A 24,157-nucleotide genomic window follows, 5' to 3' on the forward strand; every position below is an offset into this window, starting at 1 on the left:
TCGTGCTTATGCCGTGCTTCTGTCGAACCCAATATTAATTAGGTTCGGCACGGCAGAAGCACGACGTATGAACTGGGCCTAAGCGGGAGATAAGCGAACCGTCGGCCTCAGGTTTGTTAGTCAGATATTTATTTCGAGCTACCAAAGTAAAATAAGGACTCTTTACCTTTTCTACGCCATAAACAAATAGAGAAAATCTACAAGGTTCATATTTTGGTATTACCGAATTTATTTATTTTAGTCGATGTAGCACTTCTGCATGTTTACGTCGTAGTAGCTTAACTGAGCTAAAACCTTGGTTTGGAATACAACTCAGCAAGTTTTACAATAGTAAAATTACCAGGGACTGTTACGGGCCCGAGTAGTGGCGCCACACACTGTTGCGCGGGTCACCCTGCCAAGAATCTGGCGAAACTAAGTAAATAGATAAAAATAAATGAGTATTTCTGTTTCATAAACGGGGTATAGTAGGAAATTGGACTATCACGACGTAAACATGCTAACAGCTATTGGAAATTTCATAACACGTCCACACATAAGTAAATAACCTTCCAAAAATAAATCAAATTGAAATTGAACGTTGCTGCAACAATAACTAATGACTGAAAAAATATGAAGCTATAACTTAAAAAATAGATCCTTTAGAAAATTGTCTATGTTAGAATATGATAATATTGAACTACATCCGTTTTGAAATTTTTTACTATCAAAAAGTATAATTATCTTCACTCAACAAAAAAAAAAAAAAATTGACACTGCACCTTTTTAAACATAATTTCCAGAGAACTTTTTTTTTAAAAAAGGTCTTAAATTCATTACATCTTCCTAAACAAAACAGAATTTAACTTCTGTTTGGCTTGTCAAGGATCTGCCTGATGGATTTTAGGTTGTTCTAAGATTTTAATTTTCTTGAGGGGAGCAGACCTTGGTTTTTGTTGTCGTAGGACAGCTAGCCGATCGTGGACTAGCGGTCTATTCAAAGTTGGTGTCCTAGGAATAGCTTCTCTTTTCCAAGCCTGGAGAGCTAGTTTGTCCTTTTCGTGGCCTCTTTTAGACAAATTTGGAACCGAATCGCTCAAGCTCTTGTCATGTACAACGTCTAAATGACTTCTGCTCTTTCCACTGCTAACTGCGTGTTTTCCTGGTTCTTTCGGACTACGATTTAAGGTTCTTATAGTTTCTGTACTACCATGGCTGATCCCCATAATTTGACCCAGTGATTCTCTTTTTTCTTTATTATCAACCGTTCTGTTCAAATTAGGTAAAGAATCACTAAGGGTATAATTTCCATGGACCAACATGTCGGCGATGCGGCTCCCCATTTTTCCCCTGCGAATCGCGGTCTTTCCGTCAAATGCGTGGTTTTCCTTTGCCGCTACTCTTAACTTTTCCCCACTTCCTTGACTCAAACCCTGTGCCTCTCTTTGTTTTCTTACGCGATACCTTCTAACGGCGCGCGTGATTACTTGAGCTGCCCTGATCTGGCGGATCTTAACCAGTGTGGTATTCGTTTGACGGTAATTTGTTACAGAGGGAAACACAGCTCGAAATTTCTCTTCCATCCTTTTTAACACCACTTTGAATTCATCAGAATCAAACTCCTCGTAGCCGCTGACTACCTTACGCACCAAGGCCTGTAGCAAGTGCAGACAGTAAATCTTGTCGTCTTCGTACAGCGGTATATTTAGCAGCGCGCATGCGGCCTTGTTTGGTTTCTTAATACCCAGGTTCCCCTCCAACGTGTGGAGAAAGTCTGATAGATCGCCATAATATATATATTGAGTGCTATCAGGGTCATATAAAATCCAGTGTTCATAAAACAAATCGATGTCGTCTTCTGTTATTCCAACCTTTTCTTGCTCGATCACGTTGTTGTAATTTTCCAGAATTACAGCGACATACATGTTGATGAGTACTAGAAAAATAATTATTATAAAACTGTAAAAATAGATGACCGCAGCCCAGTAGTTTCCACAATTTCCGTTCGACAAATCCTTGTATTCTGGATCACAATCGGGTGGCTCGATCATCAAGGGATCTAAAACATCGTTCCATCCCGCGGCGGTCATTAAACGGAAGATCAGCAGCATAGAGTTCAAAAACGTTTCAAAATTCACGACATCGTTTAATGCGCCAGTCTTCTTCACGTACCCAAAGAAGGACATTCCTATGATAGCGTATATAAACATAATGAGAAAAAGTATGGCTCCAACATTAAACAGCGCTGACAAGGAAATGAGAAGCGAGAAAATCAGTCTTTGTATTCCTTTAGCTTTCTGGAAGAAGCGCAAGAGTCTGCCGATGCGGAAAACTCGAACGACGCGGAGTAGATTTGGCGTGATGATAATTCCTGTTCTGTTTAGGCTTTCTATCACGATTCCTGTAAAACAACAAAAGATACACATTATTGCAAAGAATTTCAAACAAAAATTGCAGAATGCATAAAGGAATTATACTATCTCTAAACGAGATTTGTACAGAGTTGCCTGGACTGCTCTCAGTGCCTTTTTCGGTTATAGTTGAGAGCTGGGAAAGTTGTCAGGAAAGACTATAGACTAAACACAGCGAGCAAGTAGAAAAGAAACTACCTCGTTCCCCGCTTGTCCGCTTGTCCCTTTCGCTGGCTCGTAATACTTGCCCAGTGGTGCGGCAACAGCCATGAAGGATTGCTACACTTTGAAGTGTTTGTTTTCAAACCGCGTTGTTTAGAAAACGAATTTTGACGACACTGAATGGCACTTGTTTAGACAACTACCTCATGTACCGTAGGATAGAACAATACAGTAAAAACCCGCTACTGAAAACCTGCATTTTTTTGTCAGGTCTGGCTAAACAGGTTCTTGTATTTTGGGGTACTTATTGGCAAATTAAGCTATGTAGGAAGGCACCACTACGAATCCTAGCAAAGCTCAGTTAAGACCAGTTAACGCCTATTTGTCACAAATATCATTTGAAGATCATGATGACGACATATTATCTACAAAGTGTTTACTCACCTATTATAGACAAAACTACAATAACGAAGTCAAACACATTCCAAGAATGCATAAAATATCCTAATCTCAGGGCGAAAATCCTCAATATCGCCTCGATGATGAATATGCAGGTAAATACGATGTTGAAGTATTGTGATGGACGAGCAGAGCGGTCTCTCGTTAAGGAGAAATAGAACATAGTGTTGGAAATAAAAAATATTAACAAATAACCCTTTCTGTTGAAAAAACGAACCTAAGAGCCGTTTGTTTTCAGTAATACTACTCGACTCTGGTATGCAATTAAAAGTTTATTTTAGGTGATGTAATGATTGAGGCCTTATGCTACTTTAAGTATTAGTGATTACTTTCTCCAGGCGTTTATAACTCTTGATAACAAAGAGGAGGGGACTGGGAACGAGACGACATTCAGAATATGCTGTCCCCTCATTCGCGACTGCAAATATAGAGCACTGTCCTGCGGCACCTGTTTATTTGAACGACATACCGTAAGCTTCCGCTTAAAGGGGTTTTGGCAGGGCTTATAAACGGACGGGAGTAGTGTCAAATGTTGCATTTACTCCTTGTTCAGATGTCGAGTAAGTGTTGAGTTAGGTCGAGTTGTCCATGACGTCACCCATTATTATATACTAGAGAAAATAAAGTAAATGCAACATAAAACACTATCGAGGGGCTTATATCCGGGGGGGGGGAGGCTTATAACCAGACTTACAAGAAAGCCATTTCAAAACGAGCTACATAGCAGTGTTGATCAAATTCCTTTACGAATTTACTCGCTTTTTTTAGTTCCAAAACGTCTTTAAAAATCGAATTCATTTTAATACAAGCTAGAGTGGCGCTTATGGCCGAATGTATTCCTTTTGCTTACAGGTAGATGGGCCTTTACCAAGTTAAGCCACTGAAGCGCGCGTACCAACTCTTCGGTATGGCCAGTACCTTACGCATGCGCACAACCATATCACTCCCGGGCAGAGAACCTTTAACGGGGGAGGGGGGGGGGGACTTATAAGCGGAACGTTTACGGTATCGGAGAATCCCTCTCCCAGCGGACTCATCCGGGTTATATCTGAATAGACAACTTATAAAAGGATATCGAGCACTACATCCACCACTGGTGGCTGCCCATAATGCTGTGCCATCATCACTAACATGTTGATTGTAATCACGGAGATTATAAACATCTCAAACTTGCGATTTTCCACCAAGTCAAATACCACCGCTTGGTAACGATTCTGAAAGATGTCAAAATGAAAAAAAATGTTGCAAATTCAAGTTTGATGACAGATTTGTGTCCTTTGAAGCAGATGGGATCATAGAAGGGTAAAGCTTTTTCCCGGGAGGTTATACAAGCCATGAGGTATGTGCCGCCCCAAAGGTCTGAAAACGGGTATAGACTTTGCCCATTTTGGTCTGGAATCGGGTATGATTTTAGAAGGAACTACGGGAGTGTATGAATGTATTTATCGTTTCAATTCCAAATGAATAAGAAAGAAAGAGAAATATGCCACAAGTCGACCTCACGAGTTTCGAAGCGAAGTCTGAAAACGGGTATGAATTTTAGAGGCCAGGTCTGAAAACGGGTGCGAAAATGACATATTTTGGTCTGAAATAGGGTCATGTTTTGGAGAACCGGGCTGTACACCCCCACAAAGAATTCCCAGGAGTGCCTCCCGGTAGCGTTTTGCGGCTGATTTACCGCTTGTCGCTAGTGGGGAAGCCGCAAAGGATTTTTGTAAGCGTCAAAGGTGCAATAGGCTGTCTCCAGACGTGGGCTTTTGGATGCACCCGCGATTCTCCCCACTTGAGGTGGGGAGATTCTCGGGGCGGGCGGTGGGGAGAAGCTGAGAGGGAAAATCCCAATTTAACTCGTCCCCATACTTCTCGCGGCTTAACAGCCTAAATTACAACCATTGACTACAAAAGGACCCGTTAGGTGAAACATTTAAACCCGATAAAGTCCCACGCAGGCTATGAATTTTAAGACGCATTATCCATACTCCTTCCAAGTGGACTAAGATTAGCCTGCTTGCAATAACAACATTCACTTTTTTTGCAGGACTGAAATAACTGCTTTTAATTCCTTCTAGTTTTCTGTGAGCTTAACTTATTTGACTCCCTTTTGCGGTCATGTCTACTAACACTCTTACCGTTGGCCTTTCCACCTTCTTTTTGGGTTTTTTCGCTGCTGCATTTTTCAGAGCGTTCATCCAACTTCTCTGTTTTGGGGTGAGAAAAATGTGCATAGAGCCATACACTTCCATCTGTGGGAAAATTCAAAACACAATGCCCATGAGTTGACTTCATCAATGACTTTGAACTCAGTGAAAGTATTAAAGGAAGCCTTGCGAAAATTTAATTCGTCTTAATCTTACTCTTATACTTTTAGCCCTGGAGTTTACACGTTGAATTAGAAAAAGGGTCGGTGGGTACTAGTCCCCTAGAATCTTAAACTGATCCGTGTCAGACAATGGAGACATAAAAGTTTGAGTCTTCAGCGGTACAATCACATTGAACTATTTGCTTTATACTTAGCTTTAAGTCTGTGAACGAAATCCTATGGAGTGACCATCAACTGAAAGCTTTTCAGTAGTACTTTCACAAGGTGCTATTTGCAGTTTGGTTCTGACTTTTGAGTCTGTGGATGAAACCCTGTGGTGTGACTGCTCCGTGAACAGAACCCCACTGACACTCTTCTTCTCCTTTCAAGACGCTCGATTCATTTTGCAGCTGTGTTGCCTTATTTTATTTGACCTTGCGCGCTCGGATTACGATTGAAAGAGTTAAAAGCCGATCGTCATTACTCGCTCCTTCACGGCTTTGGAACAATAAACGATAAATTTCAAGTACATCATTAACTAGTTCTATAGAGCCGTGAATCGTTTTTAATTTTCTGACCTGTTGTTTGAGGTGGTTGAAGTTGTCAATGATAACGCCGATGAACAGATTTAACACAAAAAATGATCCAGAAATAATGAATACAATGAAGTACATATAGGCGGCCAAGTTGTTTTCCTTTATCGGTTGCTGGTCCACCTAAGAACAAATACAAACACTGAGTGATTAAATAGGAACAAATAAAAGACAGCAGCAACAACAACAACAACAACAACTTGGAACAACAACTGTTATTGACACTTATAACTGATAATAAGAAGCACAGCAAATATCGTTTCCTTGAAAATATTCAAATACCGTAAAATTCCGAAAATAAGCCCCTCCATGGATAAGCCCCTCCAAAGATAAGCCCCCCAAACCGGTAACGCAAAAAACCCTCCCTGCTTTACCTTTGTAGCATCAATGGCGTCCTCCATAACTTCCATCCATCCTTCGAAAGTTGCCTACATTTTAAAACATGACATGCATTGGCGGTATAAGTACACAGATACCCGAAAAAAACCAAGGATTAATGTAGGTAGAAAACATTGAAATGAAAGTTGGGGATATGAACATACCACTTGAAGAAGTGCCAAAAACCCATTAAAGGAATTGTCAAAATTGACGTTGGATCTTATCCAGCGGTCTCCTCTCTGAAGACATGCAGTTTTGTTGGGTACGACAGCTGCGTCATATTTAACACCATGCTCATCAACGCACTTGAAGAATTTCCCGCCAAAAAGATTGACTCCCATAATGCTGAATATCAACCAGAACACGACGCAAACCAGAAGAACATTGGCGATACCAGGTATTGCATGAAACAGCGAGCTTATTACCACCTAAAATACAGCATAAGGACAGTCTGAGAGTGGGTTTTATTGGTCGTACCCTGGAACAAAGTTAATGAATACACAGGAGCCTAGCGAGACTATTAGAAATTGCCTTCAACAGGAATTTGGAGGCACCAGAATACTAGCTGTGTCTAAGTGTTGTGCAGCGACCACAGTTAGAGATCGATAAGCGCAATAGTAGCGGCAGAATTCCAGGATCTTGATCGGTAATCCGATGAACTAAATGTTCGACTAGACTCTAGACTCTGAATTCAGAGTTCAGGGTCTTGTCCAATATAACCTGCAAACTCTAGGATATAAAATGACAGGAAACCGAAAACACATAAACCTTACTTAAACTTTAAATACATTACAGGGAGAGAATATGCAAAATTGCAAGCGCAGTTTAATGCTCTTGTTATCGTCGCGTGCGATAGAATTCAAAGGAGATTTCATTGTGCGTGTGTGTTTGAACGAACAACAAGCAGTTCTCTTAAGTTACCCTCCATCCACAGCGGAATATATTATATCAATGGTATGCCTTTTAACAGCACTCCGGAATGATTTAAAAGGCATCTCGTGTTGGTATTGATTCTCCAAACTAATTCCACTGATTAGATAATTAAACCATCCACTAACCATAATTCCGCGATTTACTCCGCCAAAGGTCTAGTGCTCAAAACAAACGTTTTCAGTGACATCTTGTTAAGTGGCCAATTTATCTAATTGAATCCGATGTTAAACGAACGTTTTCTGTTGTACTGTCCTCACTGAGACAGTAATTTATCAATTATACACCAAAAATAGGCAACAGGCCATGCAGACAATAACAAACTTACTCTCATTCTTTCAAATCGTGAGATCGCTCTCAGGGGTCGCAAAGCTCTGAGTGTTCGCAGAGAACGAATAGACATCACATCTTCATTTCCAAATAACGCGATAAGAGAGACCTGAAAGCAAGAAGAAAAACAGGAAACATATACATAATATGGTCTCTTGACCAATTGAAGTGTCTAAAAAAACGGTGCGAGGCTAATAAATTTTATCATTTATTCAAAATATTTCTCCATTTCTGATTGGCTAAAATACCCCGGTTAATACCGCTTCATAACCAGCTATTGTTGACCAAATTTGGAAGAAGCTTTTGATTTACAGAAAGTGACGCCAATAGTACAGGATAATCACCAAAAAAAGGACTTCAGATAACACCCTCCTCTATCTGCATAACTCGCCAAATGATACTCAGCCTCATCCAAAAATTGCTAAACATCAAGAGCTGTAAAATGGTGTTCATAAATTTCTCAATAAAAAATGAGAGATCTGTAGAAATAAGTTCAAGTTAAGACATTCATTTGAGATGTAGCCCTTCGTTATAAGGAAGTGGGCGGAACCATGGAATAGTCAAAAGAGAATTCTCTCAATTAGAAACGTGTTGGCCATGAAGTGATGTCACTTACCGCAATGATTGCAACGTCAAGCCAGTTCCATGCGCTCGAGAAGTATGACGTAAAGCCAAGACCGATGAGTTTGAGTAGAAACTCAAGCACGAAGACAACAGCAAAAAAGATGTTTAATACCCTTAAAACCTCCTTAAGAGTGGGCCTGCTGTCCAGGTAGACGTCCTCGAACGCCTGTTGGCAAGATAAAAAAAAAACACGAAAGCAATGTCAAAAGTAATTGAGTACCTCCTCTATAAAGAGGATCTGCATTCAAAGGCCTTAGGGGAGCCCTTTCATATTCAGCATGATCCAATAAGAAGAGTAGTGGAAAATTGGCGATCAAGTGTTTGACAGCCCCGTTATTGCCATCACCCTACTATGATTAAGTAAATGCTATGAAAGGGTTGTATGGAAATGGGATGAAGGTTATTAAGCTCGAGCTCTACAGCTAATTCAACAGTAATTCATAACAACATTGATCCCTGAAAAAAGTATGAACACAAATATAAAAAACACCAGAACTGACTGAATCAATGAAAGGGAAATAAGGCCATTACTTTTTTTCATATCTTATGTGCTCTTCACACTTCACCATTGCCTTAAATTTAACCACCTGAGACCATAGAGGCACGTGTAGAACATCATAGCAACGACACGTCAATCGACGCCACGAGCAAGTCTCCCGTTAACTGAGTCGTCGATCATTCAGTGTTCCTCGATCTCGAGTGACGACCCAAGTAACGCATAGTAGAGGACTAGACACGCGAGTTAATAAATAGCGCTTCTGTTATTGTACTTACCAAAGCAATACTACTTGCAGCGATGAGGAACACGATAAACCATTCAAACCATCTGTGTTCCACAAGGCATTTCACCTTGTGACGTATGCACAGCCATATCACGTGACAGCGTGTGTCGTCAAACCGCGCGCAGCAGCGGCAATGAGAAGGGAAACAGTCGTCAACTTCACATTCCCGGGCGTTCAGGGAACAGCAACAAACCCTTGTGTTAGTGTCACGAGGGTTCGCCTCGTCCGTTGACCTCACTGACGCTGGTTCATTTATTATCACATGACCGTTACTACTGCTGCCTGAAATGTACAATGAAATTAACGACTTAAAATGAAGGTCATAGAAATGGTGTGTTAGATTTTTGGCATTTTCTCAGAACTCAGCTATCAGGCCAAAAAAACCTAAATTTCTGAGCTAACGGTTTAAATTTCAGCCAATTTTTAGCTATAAGTTTAACTCCATGTAGGGCGTCAGTATATATTTGATCCTCGTTTGACAAAATATATGATGTGGTTCAATTTTGTCGTGAATAAAACTGTTTTGAAAACCAGATAGCCGATTACAATTAATGTAACTTTAGGCACAAATAAACTAGAGGATTTTTACGGTAGAAGGAGCAGGTGCTTTTTTTAAAAATTTAACTGCGTAGTAGTCTGCTTAGCAAACGTTTCCGCTCGAGTACAAACATCCGTGCGTTTTTATTCCTCCGTCTTTGAATCTGTTTTCGCTACAGTAATGTCAGTGGTTGTCTATAATTCTCGTCACCAGAGCCTCGGGTCCTACGGCAGTGCAAGACCCGATGCGTTTTACAGAAGAGCTCTGAAGTCGAGAATGAGTGCAATGTCGATTTGTTTTTGTCATACACCCAAATTAAAAAAAAAAACCACTTTCCTTGGGCCACCCGAAACAAAAAAGTTTGAGGAGGGATATATAGCATGACCTCAGGTAGTTTTGAAATTAATCATGAATAGAAGATATATTAGATATTTCTGTTGTATTGAATCATCAAAACTACCTTCTTTATCATCCTCGGTGTTAGTTTCATTCTTTTTAGGCCAAACTTTAGTCCGTATTCTCTTGATGAACCTGGATGCAATCACGACCCTTTTAAGACGCGACAAGACGCGAGACCTTTTATTTGCCTGAGAGGAAGAGAGCGAGGCTTGTCCGGCAAATGAACTTAACAACAATGCCAAGAAGAGATTCAGAATCTAAAAAAAAAAGACGGAAATTAGATACAGTGGTATGCAGTTCTAACCTCTCATGAGCTCTAACACGTGTTTTAGCGGAGTTGAAACAATTGGTTTAATAAGCAAAACAACAACTTCGCACGTGCATCATGCTTTTTTGCACATTTTTTTCCTGTTTTTGAACGACTACGACGTGAAAATGCCTAATTCTGCTTTTAAGGAGGACTCAAACAAGCAACGAGGAAATTTTATTTCTCTTTCTGAGCTTGACCACGGTATCTTGAAATTCAGCTTCAAGGGGGTTCGCCTACATTTGATAAAGTAAGTGGGTAGGAATAATTGCTCTTAAGACTGAAGAAACGCACATTCACTTTTTAAGCGACGTTCTCGTTGCCGTTGCGTCGTTGGATCTTAAAGTCCCTAATAATGTACAGTCAACTCTCTTTAAGACGGATACCTTTGGGATCGTCTTATATGGAGTGAAATGAACAGAGTAAAGAAAGGCAGGGACCAACACGAGGGATGCTTACAGTTACTACAATTTTAGTGTGTAAGTGGCGTATGTTGATTTAATAAAACCTAACAATTCCAGATTGTTCTCGGTAGCCTGCGCTCCATGCGCCACGATTTGAGCAATTAGTACGACGGAAAAAGCGAAAAAAAAATTATGAAAGGTCAGTCAAACTATCTTTACCGTAAGGGCCTCTTTGGCGCCTCCCAAATGCTGAAACAAAGGGAAAGACGACCTGGTTCCTGGCGCTTTTCCCTTATCTGTTTTAGTAGGGGGGAGGAGAGGTTGCCCCGAACCGACTCTTATTTTCGAATTTCAGACTCTTCTATTTATAACACTATGAGTCAGCCAAGAGAGGACGATAGAGCAAAATAAGTTACGTCGTTCGTGTTATGTAACTTACAATGAAGTGTCCCAGTACGAAGGCGGGAATGAACAGAATAATGGAGGCAGGTCCTGCGGCTCTCATGCAGTCCCACAGGGGTTCTACCCACTCTCCACAAATGATCCTGAAGATCAATAGAAACGAATGCCAGAAATCTGTAAAATTCCAACGAGGAACCTCGCCGCCAAATTTCGCCGCTGTGTACTGGGAGCCAAATAACTGCATCCCTACCACTGCGAAGATATAGACTATGATGGCTAATATGACGGACAGGTTGGCCAGTGCCCCAAGGCTGTGTCCTATAGTGGCCAACAGACTGGACATGGTGCTCCAGTTTTTAGCGAGTTTCAGAATTCGAACCTTTGAAAAACAATAAGAAAGTAAAAGTCCTCAATTAAAATTGATTGAAGAGAGAATGAAAACGGTGAGGCGCAACCTCGGGAATTTGTTGGGGAGGGAAAAAGTGTGTAGTTCTCAAGCTTCCTACTTCCTATCGTTAGACCAAAATAATTGATTTTCCATTATATAAAAGTATGATGAATTTCAAGCTTAGTGAATATACGAGAATCATACTTTTTTCAGCCAGTGACACTCAGACAAGTCAAAAAAGTATAATTCTAGTTCTCCCGACAACAGTCGAACCTACGACCAGTTGTGCTTACTTGTTCAGGTGCTCTCCCCTTGAGCTAAAAACTCGTGGAAGCTAGTTTAACTGCCTTAGCTCAAGCTAGGCGTCGAAAACTGAGAAAAACTGTCGGCCGTCCAGTTTTAGTCGAAGTAAACAGCCCGAGTTCTTGATTGAATTTTAGGCAAGCATATAATCTAACAATTAACTTATACTCGTATAGCTAACTGTGAACTTTCTCCTCTTTTGCGTTTGTCACACAGACCCTTCCCCACGGGCCTATTTGCTCATCATCTCCGGTAAACATTTCTACTTTTTCACGGCTAAATGCAAAAAACTGCAGAAACTCTACACCAATGGCTTCTGTGACTTTGTGCTATGTAGCCTCAAAAACAAACGAAAGTTTGTGTTTAGAATTATGCACCACTTACCAGTCTAAACGACCTGAACACACTAGTGCCCGTGCTGTCAATCAGGTTGGACAGTGTCAACACGGTATCGATGAGACTGATCACGGCAACAACACCATCGAAGATGTTCCAGCGACTCTTGATGTAGCCGCGCGGCTTTAGGGCAATTAGTTTGAGAATCATCTCCAGGAGAAAAATGAATGTGCAAACCTTTGGAAAGAAGAGCTCAGATTAGAACGAATCACGACCGAGTTAACACTACAGTCGACTCTCTCTAGACGGAGACGTCTAAGAGAGTCAAAAAAAGGGAGTAACGAAAGGCAGGGACTAGCTCTGGGTGTCCGTTTTACCGATGTGTCCGTAAAGAGAGAGTCTACAGTAAATTTTGGAAATCAAACTGACTACTCTGCAGGCTGCGCGCGCAATGCATGATTTCCAAGAGCAATGTCAAACTGTGCTCCATGCACGCGACCGTGAGTTTGTCGTTATTTTCTTCAAAGGGACATGCGCCGGATAGTTACTGACGCTAGTATACTTACCGAGTTGACGATATCTATTGCTCTCTCTAAATCTTCGTCCATTCCATGATGTTGAATCGACATAAAAAGAGTGTTAATGAGAATAATAAAAATTATGCCGGCCTCAAACAATTTACTTGACACGACTAGCTTTACACTTTTCCTAAATGGTTGCCAGCAGTCGCACTTTAATGAAATGCCAGCCCCGAAGCACGAACAGCATTTTTTATTTGCAGTTTTCTCGCCCTCTCCTCCAGAATTGTTGTTAGTCGTTGTCTTTATGGTAACCGAATCTTCTTGTTGGCCCTGTTTTATTTGGAATACCGCGATTGGTTCAGTCGGTGGCATGGTCAAGGAGTTTTGATCATTTTCGACCGTCGCTTGATCAAACATGGCTTTGTGCATCGCTTCGTCAAGAACCACGTCTTGCTCGCGTCCGTAAACAATGCTTAACACACTGCGGCTTCCCAGGGAAAAGGTGGAGCCTTCCATCTTTTGTTTTAAACGAAGATTTTCATTTTCCTGGTGAACAAAACAGGCATAAAGTTAAGAAAATTGTAAAAAACCCTTAAGACATTTACGAGCGACTTTAATCAGATTCTGCAAAGGAGGTCTGAATGTCAGACGGTGTGGGGACGTTTCCGCTCATTCTATTAAAATTGTCGAAGATTGCAGAAGTACTACTTCATCACAGTGGCAGCCTAAGTTTTCGGGGCTCTGATTTGTTTCAGATGATAAATCGATGTAGGGACTTGGATATTGTCAGTAATTGTCTGAGAAGGTAATTAAATATAATAAAAAGATTTTTCTCCATAGGAACAATTCTTTGTTTTTATGAAGGTTGTGTTATAAGATTTTTTACTTACCATTCTGCTAGTTTGTACTTCATTTTCATAAGATGCTGCTACAACAGCGAGAACGAGGTTGATGAGATAAAACCTTCCGAAAAGAACAATACACACAAAATACAGTACCGCCCAAGGACCCATGGCGTAGATGATCTGAAAAAAAAAAAAAAAGTACAAGGCACGTCTAGTCAGTTCTCTTTAAAATGGAAACTGTTCTGGTACTTAATAGCAGTCTTCGCGTAGAGGAGGAGCTACAATATGGCTTTTCACTCCCTCATCCTGACCAAAATTATGTTTCAATCCTGTAATCTTGTTCACGTAATGCTCTCCTGGGAAAACGCGTAACAGAAGCACTTGGAGATGCGCCTGATTTTTCAACTTGTCACCAGTCATCCGCCCGGGTTAAACTCCGACTTCCGTTTCCTCTACAGCAGGCTGCGCTTAGAGCCACGCGCGCACTACAGGGTTCAACGGTTGCGACAGTTCTAGAGTATACTTGTAATTCCACTGATGAAGGGCTAGGCCCGAAACGTTTGGAAACTAAAACACGGCACTTTTATTTATACTTTACTTCTTAATGAGCATTTTCTTCTCTTACTAAAACAGAGGCAGGTTTTTTAAGAGTAAATAAGCGAATAACTCATGAAAGCTACGTCCACACTTAACCCAGCAACGACTGAACGTATCAGTACATAATCACATAGCTTCACAAGGATCTGTGTGGTTTTCAGAAACGGAGAAAATAAAATCATACATGTGACTCACATTATTATACACATTCTCCCAAAAGTCCAAAGTGACTAGCTGGAATGACGTCATGATGGCCCAGCCGAAATGATCAAAACTCGTGTATCCGAAATTTGGGTTGGGCCCTGCGTCGGGAAGGCAGCTATGATTTGCATCACAATGCCTGCAATAAAATTTTATATGCAGGATTGTATAGATTTAATAGAATAAACAAAGAGGTAATGTGTACCTTGCTTTCTTTAAGGAGTAGGAGTGCTCGATACAAATATATACAGAGCGAAATACAAATTTAGAGATTGTTACTCGAATCTGTTGATCGCTTAATGTGAGAAACTCGAGACTAGAATAGAGACTGCACATCTAAGTAACTGATAGAACACTCGAAAATTTGATTGCCACTAGTTTATTTAAGGGAGCAAGGGATAGCACAGTTGCCGTAAGATCGTTCACCTTCCAGCAATGTCGCCCGCACCGGGTTCAACTGCCGGAAGCGATGCCATCGCTTCGCTGTGGTTAAGTTTCTAAAGCCTTGCCTTCCGCTCCTGCTGCGAGAGTTTTTTCTCCGGGAACTCTTTTTTTCCCTCCTCCTCTCAAAAACCAGCATTTGCAAATTCAAGTTGGACCCGGAACCGCGTTGTGGATTCGATACCACTAAATCATTACATTTTACTACATATTGTTAATATATCAACTTACACTGCCCCAGAGTTATTTCCACATACCACCGGATTACGCTCATAGTCGAGTATCCAAACACCTAAAGTAAGAAGAGAATATTTACATGTAAGCCAAGGGAAGTAACTTGTAATCATACAAGGACAACGGGAGATCTTAGGAGGGTGGCTCGTGACTCCAGTGTAGCCCTTCCCCCTCCCCCCCTAAATTAAAATTTATGTTAACAGCTGTCGAGTGCTATGTAAGAAGGTATTACCGTGAATAGGTTTTACTATAGTTCAGTGTTTGAAACGATGAATGATTCGGGCACCGTTCATGCTCATCCGACTGTGATGCATATGTGGGGAGTTTGGACTGTTGTTGTCTGCAATAATTCATTGTACGTATTCTGTAACACTTAAAAATTTACTAAAGTTGAAGGAACTATGAAAAGGAAAAGTAGTCTACTCATAAGCCACTCACTAGAATTAGACACGTAATCTATGTATGATGTTTGAAGGTTGTCCGGTACAGGTTCAGCGCATTTATTTCTCAGCACACCAACAAAAACTTGCATCCCGACAAGAGCAAAAATACAAATAAAAAACATTGTGAGAATGAGCACATCCCATAACATCTTCATTGAAGCGAGAAGGGTGTTCACCATCATCCTCAGACCTAATGAAATAAAAGAAAAATAATCTGGAATCAAATTATTGACCTTATTGAAAGAACAAATTTGTAAGTATATATTGCTACCATTTGTCATTAGTAACGAGCAAGGGACTGAGTACAAAAGACTAAAATAGATTGAATTGAAAGATTTCCAAAGCCTTTCACCGGGAAGAGCATTCAAACAGCAGTATTTTTAGTAAATTCGAGTGTTCTTGGCTTAATTGAAGAAACTTCATAATTACACGCTTTTGAAACTCTGTAAGAAGATAGCTTTGTGTGAATCTTGTCTCTCCAATCTGCACTACACTCTCTTGTTGTTATGACTTCTAAAAACCGACCAACGACTAACTGAACTCGGGCCCAAAATCGTAGCAACAATCTGCACTACACTGTCTTGTTGTTATGACTTCTAAAAACCGACCAACGACTAACTGAACTCGGGCCCAAAATCGTAGCAACAATTGTACGAAAATCCCCAACGTGTGCGAAAATTTAAGATGTTAGGATCTATACGCAAATTTCCAGCATTTACATGCGAGGCGGGGGGTGTAGCTCAGTGGTAGAGCGTCCGCTTTGCATGCGGAAGGTCCGGGGTTCGAAACCCCGCACCTCCAATTTTGAGATAATTATACTAAAGCTACGGAGGCGCGGATCCACACCAGTTTTCACTGTTTTACAGAATTCGGTCAGATTTTAATAATAAATATGATTTTTTTTTATTTTTTAAAAAAGTTTTGAAGTTGAAATCAATGATGAAATAATTCGCCAATTTGCAAGGCTTTATCCGAGGACTGCGAAGGTAACTAGACATTAACCTGTCTGAATGACTCAGAAACCCAGGAATTAAGGGGGCTTTAAATTAAAAAAAAAATCCCCAGGAGAGCATACCCCCAGATCCCCTTACAAGCTTGCGCCTTCTACTAAGGGAATTTATTTCCCGTCTCGTCCTCATTTTTTTTAACAAAAAAGCCTCAGTATTTTTTGTAAATATTCAAGGACTTACCCTTAACGGCTGATATTGTACGGAGAGCTCTAAACACACGAAATGTCCTGATTCCAGAAAGATTGGCTAACACTCCAGGAGCTAAGGTTATATACCTTTGACAAGGAAAGAAGTTGTGTCACATGCTTAAAAATTTCTTTAAAGTAGTAAAGTTTAGCTTATGATTTGTAACCTTAATGATTTCTCGCCTTGATTATATTTGGCTAACTGAAACAAAACCGGTGTGCGCTTACACCAAAACTCAGAAAACCCTACCAGCATGATCCCTCGTTTTTTTTCGTAATTAGTGTCTGAGTTTGCGCATACAGTATCAGGGGTGTTCTCATACAAATGCATGAAACTTATTATCACAAGAAAGGCTTTCCAGTTAGCCTCATTTCGAAAGAGAGGTTATTCGGACTGACTCGTGAATGGCCTATTGGATCCAGACTATGGTAAAGAATGGGATAAGAACTTAAACCAAACACATGGTAGCTTACCCTAATATCACAACGACGAAATCCAGCCAGTTCCAAGGATCTCTCAAATAAGCATATTTGTGGAGAGCAAAGCCTTTAGAAATTATTTTAAGAATCATTTCTAAAGTATAAATTGCTGCAAATACATATCTGTTGAAAAGAACGGAAAAAAAAATTTACGATTCAAAATCGTATAAAATCCAGTCCATGATTTTAAAGAAGGCTTAACTGTGAGGTCCCTTCTCTCCGGTTCTTTAACAAGAATCTTAAAGACATGCGAACGGGCGCAATAACCCCCAACTTTGTTGCCCCAACAATGATGGAAGTTGTTGCGTCTGTGTTGGCAGTGGTGTGCAAACGGATTTAACAACTTCCCAAAATGTTGGGACCTGCAGTGCATCGTGGGAAGGATACGAAATCCATAAGACTTTGGAGACCAACATGGTGTGCAAACGGATGCAATATGTAATATCCAACAATGTTGGGAGTTGTTGGCTAACAATGTTGCGTCCGTTTGCACAGGGCTTAACTTTCATCAGTTGATGTGCAAGACGCAGCCTAATTAGCCTGTGAGCAAGCTATCTCGGGGCGCTCCCACCCCCGTACCCCCGTAAATATTTGTCTGTGGGGTGTTTTCCTTCCTCTTTAAGGTAGTCTTGAATGCGCTGCAAAAAATCAATACAGGAATCTTTAGTAATACTTACTCGGGTTCCTCCGGCGGATTCGTCAGAGCTAGAAAAACGCAGTTTACTAAAATTGTTAAAAGTACAAAAATCTCAAAATATCTGTGGATCAGTGTTAAGGAAAATAACTTTGGTAGCAAATGAAATGAGAGAGAAGGAACAAAAGAATCACACAGGAGGTAAAATATTTTAAAAAAGCAAATACTTTAAAAGGAGGCAAAAAACTGTCAATAAAATGAGACAAAGAAATTTTTTGTTTGGAGAGCTTTCATATGACGTCACGTAGGCCATACTGGTGTTCCAAAACAATATTTGAAATGACAGCCATGTAGGTGGATATGGGAATGGAATTGAATTCTCTTCGTAAGTAAACGTTTTCTTTTGTTCCAGTATATTTGCAAAGATGCTGGCCACGTGCGTGAAAACGCTCTATTTAAAGTATTTAGTACCTGAATCTCGTAAAGCCGTCTGTATATTTCACGCCCATTTGAAGAGACCAGGGGGTGTAGCTCAGTGGTAGAGCGCTCGCTTTGCATGCGAGAGGTCCGGGGTTCGAAACCCCGCACCTCCATTATTGTAACATCTTTTTTTTAAAAAAAATTAAAATGCATCTCTTTTTTTGCGAAAAAGTTATGTTGTTTGAGTTTCCGATTCAGAGGAAAAGTAAAATGAAAGGATACTGATTTGTTGTTATATGCAAAGAAAATTTCCTAACAGGGTGGTTTTGGCCAAATATATACAGAGACTTTGCTTTGTTCAGGCGGTGGACATGGGGTGTTCCAAAACGGCTTGTAATCACGATAAACGTCTGAAAAATATAATGAAAGAACAAAGTTAATTTTCAGTTTTTCGTCGACCGCGTCCCATAAGACGCCAGGGAGTCTGGGTGGGAGCTTCCATTTTCGCGGGGCAAAGTGCTCCAAAATGTATCTAAAAATACTGAAACCGGTCCGTGAAAACGACGTGACATAGGCCTAGTATGGCAGTTGCTCTCTACGGGGTATGGGCTCCCGATTCTATGCATTGTGCACCGACAAGAAAATTTACATAAACTCGACTAACTCTAAAACAAATAAGCCTGGTTTGACTCGCCTTTTTAGTGCAACGTATGGAAGACTGATGATTAATTTAATTGTTTGACACTTATCTTTGCAGCGCATAGGCTCGATTGCCTGCCACTGTTCGGGAAATAAAACACTATGGCAGTTATTTTCCAGAAAAAGAGCTAAAAGCTTGGTCGTAGCCATCACTAAACAGGAGACTGAGTAACTGGAAAATAAACAGCAGGAAAAAAACCGTGGAAGCTTCCACGTAATACTGTTCACAGTCCTCTATTTTTCGGTAAGAAGTCAAGAACGACTGAGATCTTGCGTTACGGACGGCCATCTTGGTTTCACATGTATCGAGTCTTGCCTGGGATGGGTCAAATGTACTTAGGGGGCGCGGGACGGTTTGGGAAGAGGCCATTTTTCTCGCCTCTCTCCACCTACCGCTGTAACTCCCCGACACCCATCCCCTCGGTACAATTGAAACAAAGATGGCCGCTCGTTAACTCTCGATCTCGGCGGTCTCACGGAAATATAGAGGACTGTGAACAGTCTTCTTGCAGCTTACACAGGTAGCCCAAGCTCGAAAAATGAGCGTTGACACTGTTAAGTTACCTTCGAAACGTAAGGATTTGTTTAGGGGAAATTGATTGCTTCTAAAGGCTAAACGTAGGAAAGAATTTGGGAGGCCTTAGAATGGATCGTTTTTTTTCCCTGAATGCTTACATTTGAGAGGCTACCGAAAAGTGTCGAGCTTAGGTTACCTGTGCCTGATTTGATATACACTCCTCTTATAAATTGGCAGCAAGGCTAGCAAATATCCATTTAGAGACTAGCAAAAATTTATGGTTCATTAGATTAAATTAAAGTCCTGGAGAAAAAAAAAACTAAGTACGTGAAAAAATAAAATAAAAAAAAGAACTTAAAGACAAAATTTAAACATCAGATATGGCAACTTTAAAGTAAAGAGTGTATTTAACGTGCCGTGCATTAAATAACCAAAGTGAATTTACTCATAGAATGAAAAACATATGTTTTTCAAGCAAAGATGACTAAATTTCATGTGGTTATTTAACATGAAAGCTAACATTAACGACAAGAAATCCTCTTATTTTTGACATGGTCCTTAAAGCTTTGTTCCCACATAATCGGCCGGAAAGTCTTGATATTCAAAATTGTCGCCAAATGTCAAGGTAAACCGGACGATAATATGGAAGTCAGTCATGCTCAATTGCTGCAGGGTTTTCGTGGAATTAATTAGGAATCATTATTTTCGACAAGCCAAGATTTTAAGCAGGTGTTCTGCCAAATTGTTTTCAATAGGGAAAGTTGAGATGAGTGGATTTATTGTAGTGAAGTTACAATGTAATGACAAATACCACATTAATAAATTCATAGGCTAGAAGAAAGCCACATCGTTTTTCGAAAAATCAAGACAGATTTATATCTTCCTTAATTTCATGGTAATCAGGAAGAGATTTTGGATATATGCTCTGTGATCTATATTGGCCCCTGTTAGTTTTCAAAAAGCTCAGGACTTCCGCTAAGATTTTGTGCCTCTGGTAAAGGCCGGTTCCTTTAATTGACTACATGTTTTACGATGATTAAAATTATTATAACTTTTTAATTGTAAAATATTTTTTTACCCTTCCACGGGTAAATTCTTATGCGATATATAAAGATAGAAATGGAAGATACTCAGTGCAGCTATATCAAATGCGAAATAGGCTTGTCTTCTATGAAGATGTTAATAAAACTCCAGTGCGTGCAGCCGGTCATTTGTACTCGACTCGCTCAAAAGCTGAGTATACTTACAAGCAGCCTGTAGCCACAAGATATCTCGGCACGCGGGCCAGCCCTCCTTCTCATATAAACACAACAACAATTTTTAAGCAAACAAGGCTTGAGCCAAGTCAGACCAGTACAAAGCGGACCAACTCGGCTAAGCGGGCTGGCTCACTTCATATAAACAGTCCCTAAGTTTGCTGTCAATCAAACAAGATCTTCGCTTCCGAAAAGCACATTGAGTTCGATTTATCCTCATGATACCCATTCTTTTTTAGCAACCTTACTTAAAATTATCAATAATAACTTTAGCCTTGATAATATATAGCCCTGAGTTAGACCATGATATGACAGTTTAAACACCAAAACTGCCACAGTTTTGACAACATAGGTCAGTTTAGAATTGTGTGAAGAGAGAAAAAAAAATCGATTTACACAAAGTTTATTATTATCAATAAATGGACGTAATTATCAGTCTGACCAGGAGTATTAAATATGAAAACTTACGAAATCAGAAGGATCGTTTGCCATACTGACGTATTAAACCCTGCCATTAGATGGCTATTAAAAGAATGTTTCTTAACGAAGTTTCTGTTTTGTTAAAATCTCGGAAATTCATGCCATGTTGCTTTCCGTGATGATTCCTGGTTAAATTATAAGTGGCTCAAGTTATATTCGCTTTTATCAGCATACTGAACACCAACAAACCTAAACGCTTAACTTCATTTTTATCAGCAAATCAATTTTAATTTGTTAATAATCAATTTCTAATTTCAAATATGAACTACAACCGATTCAGACGACTGATGCGATATATTTTCTCGAAGATTAGTCCCCGATGAATTTCAACATGAAGCTGACTGATTCTCAGATTGCAAATTAACAATGCGATCACGAATTTTTCAAAAAAATTTTGGCGGTATAAAATGCCTAAAAGCCTTCTCGAATCAATCTTTGTCAGTGACAATTTAAAATGGAAACTATCGCCTTCCCTGTCCTTTACGGTCATCAGTAATAATTTATATTCAAAGAAAAGTGAAACAGCTCGTGTTTTATCCTTTCCCAACTCACCTCAGAGAAGTTTAGTTTTTCTACGAAGTAAGCAAATGTATTATTAAATGCCTCCATGCGTAGTTCAGCTATGAATCGAAACCACCGCCTTCAGAGAAAAAGTAAAAAAAAGCCAAATGCATATTGCTTCGTGACGGCTCGACATACAACAATCTTTTATCCACTAAGATGAAGGATTATTTCATATCACTTTACCAGGTGTCCAGTCGTTTTTATAACTTGAACAAAAACAAAAGCTCGAGATGGGGTTTCCGTGTGAAAAACTGAATAATTAATATTCAGCGAAACAGGCCAATCGCATGTTTTCTAGAAACGCCTTCCAAATGCGGATTTTTAAGGTCAATTAGTAATCGCTCGAAGATGGTGTCCCGCGTTTTGAAAGGAATAGGGGCATCAAAAATAGGCATTTTTCTCACAAGTATTACATACAAAAAGAAGCAAAGAGCGGTGAAGATTATCACAAAATATCAATTTGACCCAATTGTGGCTTTGTAGAAAGCTTTTAGACCAAGGGTGACAAAGTTGATCGCGTTGCTATGAAAACGCGGTTTTGTCTGTAACGTTTTTCGACCACAAAAATATATAATGATTTTTAAATATTGTATTGTTATGCTCTTCATAAGAGTCTTGTTTTTGTGTGTGTATATCTGGTGTGTGTGTTTTAAAGAAGAAATGTCTTTGGTTAACCGCATACTGATAAGTATAAGCAAAAAAGAAAAAAAAAAACTACATAAGGGATAAAAACCATTAGGTGATATTTAGTACACGATACTGCAACTTTGTAGTTTTTTTTAGTGGACGTTTCCGCAAATTGCAGCTCTGTGAACTTACACAAGAAAGATGTTTAGAATAATTTAAATGTAAACGAGATAATTTGGCATGTTATGCAAAATACATTGTACAGCAAACAAGAGCGTCAGTTAGTCTTCATCCAATTTGCAAGTTGCTTATTTGTTGATGTAGGTATTACTCGTAACATTTGGAAACAATGTGCATAATATCACAGAGTGTATTGTAATTCGTTACATGTAAAGCATCAAAGCTCGGCCTTTATGTTACACTTTATTCAGTGTTTCATAATTCATATGTTTGCGGACAGCCTTAGTCCCCAGGCCTTTCTCTTGCTTCCTTGTCCGCGCAAAGTCTGGGCAAACGTTGGTGACGTGTAGAAAAGAAGAAAGCTGCACTCTTGGTCAAACATTGTTGGGACACTTTGATGTCTTCTTGCCCTCCCATTGTTGGTGTGCAAGATTTGGGTTAACTGCGATAAACAACACAGGGAGAACGAGGAGACAGGCCAGAAGCGAAAAAACAGTAGAAATTACCTGTTAATTTATCAAAATTCAAATATCGGCAACTGCCGTCAGATCGAGTAAAACATGAAAATAACCGCTCGAAACATTAGAAGAATATATAAAAAACGCAGGAAATACAATGGAAGGCAGGGATGGTCATACTTGAAGAAGACTGGCGTCCGGACGTGTTCCTGTCTTGACCTGTCTTCTCCGTGTTTTTAGCCTTGTCTTTGGAAGCCTAATTTTATTTATTTCCTTTTTTACTCTTCATAAATTTTTAATTAGTTAAAAAGCCTTGTTTTTGAGAATGTTTAATACAACAATTATCATGGTACCACTTAGTGGCTGAGACCATGGTTACGTAATTCATACTTGTAAACTGTAATTACTTGACATGTTTCACGCAGAATGTCGATGCACACCAGTGGTGCGAGGCCAATATGAGAACTTTTATCTCAGTCATCAATGCAAATTGATCATCAGTCTCACTAAGTTGACAAGTATTCCACTAACGCGAAAACGTGAAATGTCGAGTTGTATTTAAATAAGTAAGTAAACACTAACACAAACTAAAAATTGTTTTATAAAGCAAACATAATCTCCTTAAAAGTCCAGATTGACATTTCCATGAACTGATTATGGTAGGAAATTTAACAAATCTCGGGCCGGCACAATATCTCAAACGGTGATGTCTTAAATCCACCAAAACATATTGGCAGGTAAATTGGCGATAAGTTTCTCGTATACGTGTTTATGTAAAAACTAAAGAATTAATTAAAACTTTAACAATAAAAAAATTTGTCAGTTTGATAACAAATCATTTTTGAAATAATATTAGGCGCGAGGACTTAATTGCTTAAAATTATAAAGTGACTTGTTTTGAAACGTTGATAATCTATCACAAACTTCCGTTACACCTGTACTGTATCTAACCTACACACTGTGACAATTTCAGTTATAGGACATGTTCAGTATGTTCAGTCCACGGAGAATAAAACGAAAAACTTTATCTTATCACTTCTAAATTCGTTCTTATGGTTTTCAAGCCAGTAGGCCAAACGAACGAATTGTTTTGTTTTTATGCAAAATGGTAACCGCGTGATAAAGTTCTACGTTAAGGGACGTACGTCTTTGCGGAGAAACATACCTGGTCGCTGTCGCCATGTTTGTCGTCTAAGGGTCGATTGAAGTACCGAGGCCGCTCGGGACAAAGTTTGCGTAACATATCCTTAAAGAAGCTCTTTATGGCAAGTTTACTGTGGACACTGCTCGTGTCGCTGTTCCTTCGGCCTGCCGTGCTGATGTAGCTGGCATGGCTAATCA

At 39.8% G+C, this 24,157-nt stretch overlaps 1 protein-coding gene and 2 non-coding genes across 3 annotated transcripts; 2 read left to right on the plus strand and 1 right to left on the minus strand.

Annotated features, from left to right (window-relative positions):
* Nucleotides 1-255: 255 nt before the first annotated feature.
* LOC140944104 (sodium channel protein 1 brain-like) lies at nucleotides 256-24,157 on the minus strand. Its single transcript, XM_073393228.1, has 23 exons — nucleotides 23,982-24,157; nucleotides 18,318-18,445; nucleotides 17,659-17,739; nucleotides 16,976-17,104; nucleotides 16,497-16,591; nucleotides 15,302-15,496; nucleotides 14,861-14,921; nucleotides 14,183-14,327; nucleotides 13,436-13,570; nucleotides 12,591-13,091; nucleotides 12,073-12,261; nucleotides 11,035-11,376; nucleotides 9,946-10,141; nucleotides 8,940-9,229; nucleotides 8,158-8,331; nucleotides 7,540-7,650; nucleotides 6,446-6,709; nucleotides 6,278-6,331; nucleotides 5,889-6,026; nucleotides 5,141-5,254; nucleotides 4,087-4,225; nucleotides 2,997-3,128; nucleotides 256-2,380 (listed from the first exon to the last, which is right to left on the minus strand). Exons 1-23 carry the CDS (start codon nucleotides 24,057-24,059, stop codon nucleotides 861-863), a joined length of 5,211 nt encoding a protein of 1,736 aa, XP_073249329.1. The 5' UTR covers nucleotides 24,060-24,157; the 3' UTR covers nucleotides 256-860.
* Trnaa-ugc (transfer RNA alanine (anticodon UGC)) lies at nucleotides 16,036-16,107 on the plus strand. The gene has a single exon. It is a non-coding gene; the product is annotated as a tRNA-Ala (tRNA).
* Trnaa-ugc (transfer RNA alanine (anticodon UGC)) lies at nucleotides 18,137-18,208 on the plus strand. The gene has a single exon. It is a non-coding gene; the product is annotated as a tRNA-Ala (tRNA).

This window comes from Porites lutea, chromosome 7, assembly GCF_958299795.1.
Source record: "Porites lutea chromosome 7, jaPorLute2.1, whole genome shotgun sequence".
NCBI lineage: Eukaryota > Metazoa > Cnidaria > Anthozoa > Scleractinia > Poritidae > Porites > Porites lutea.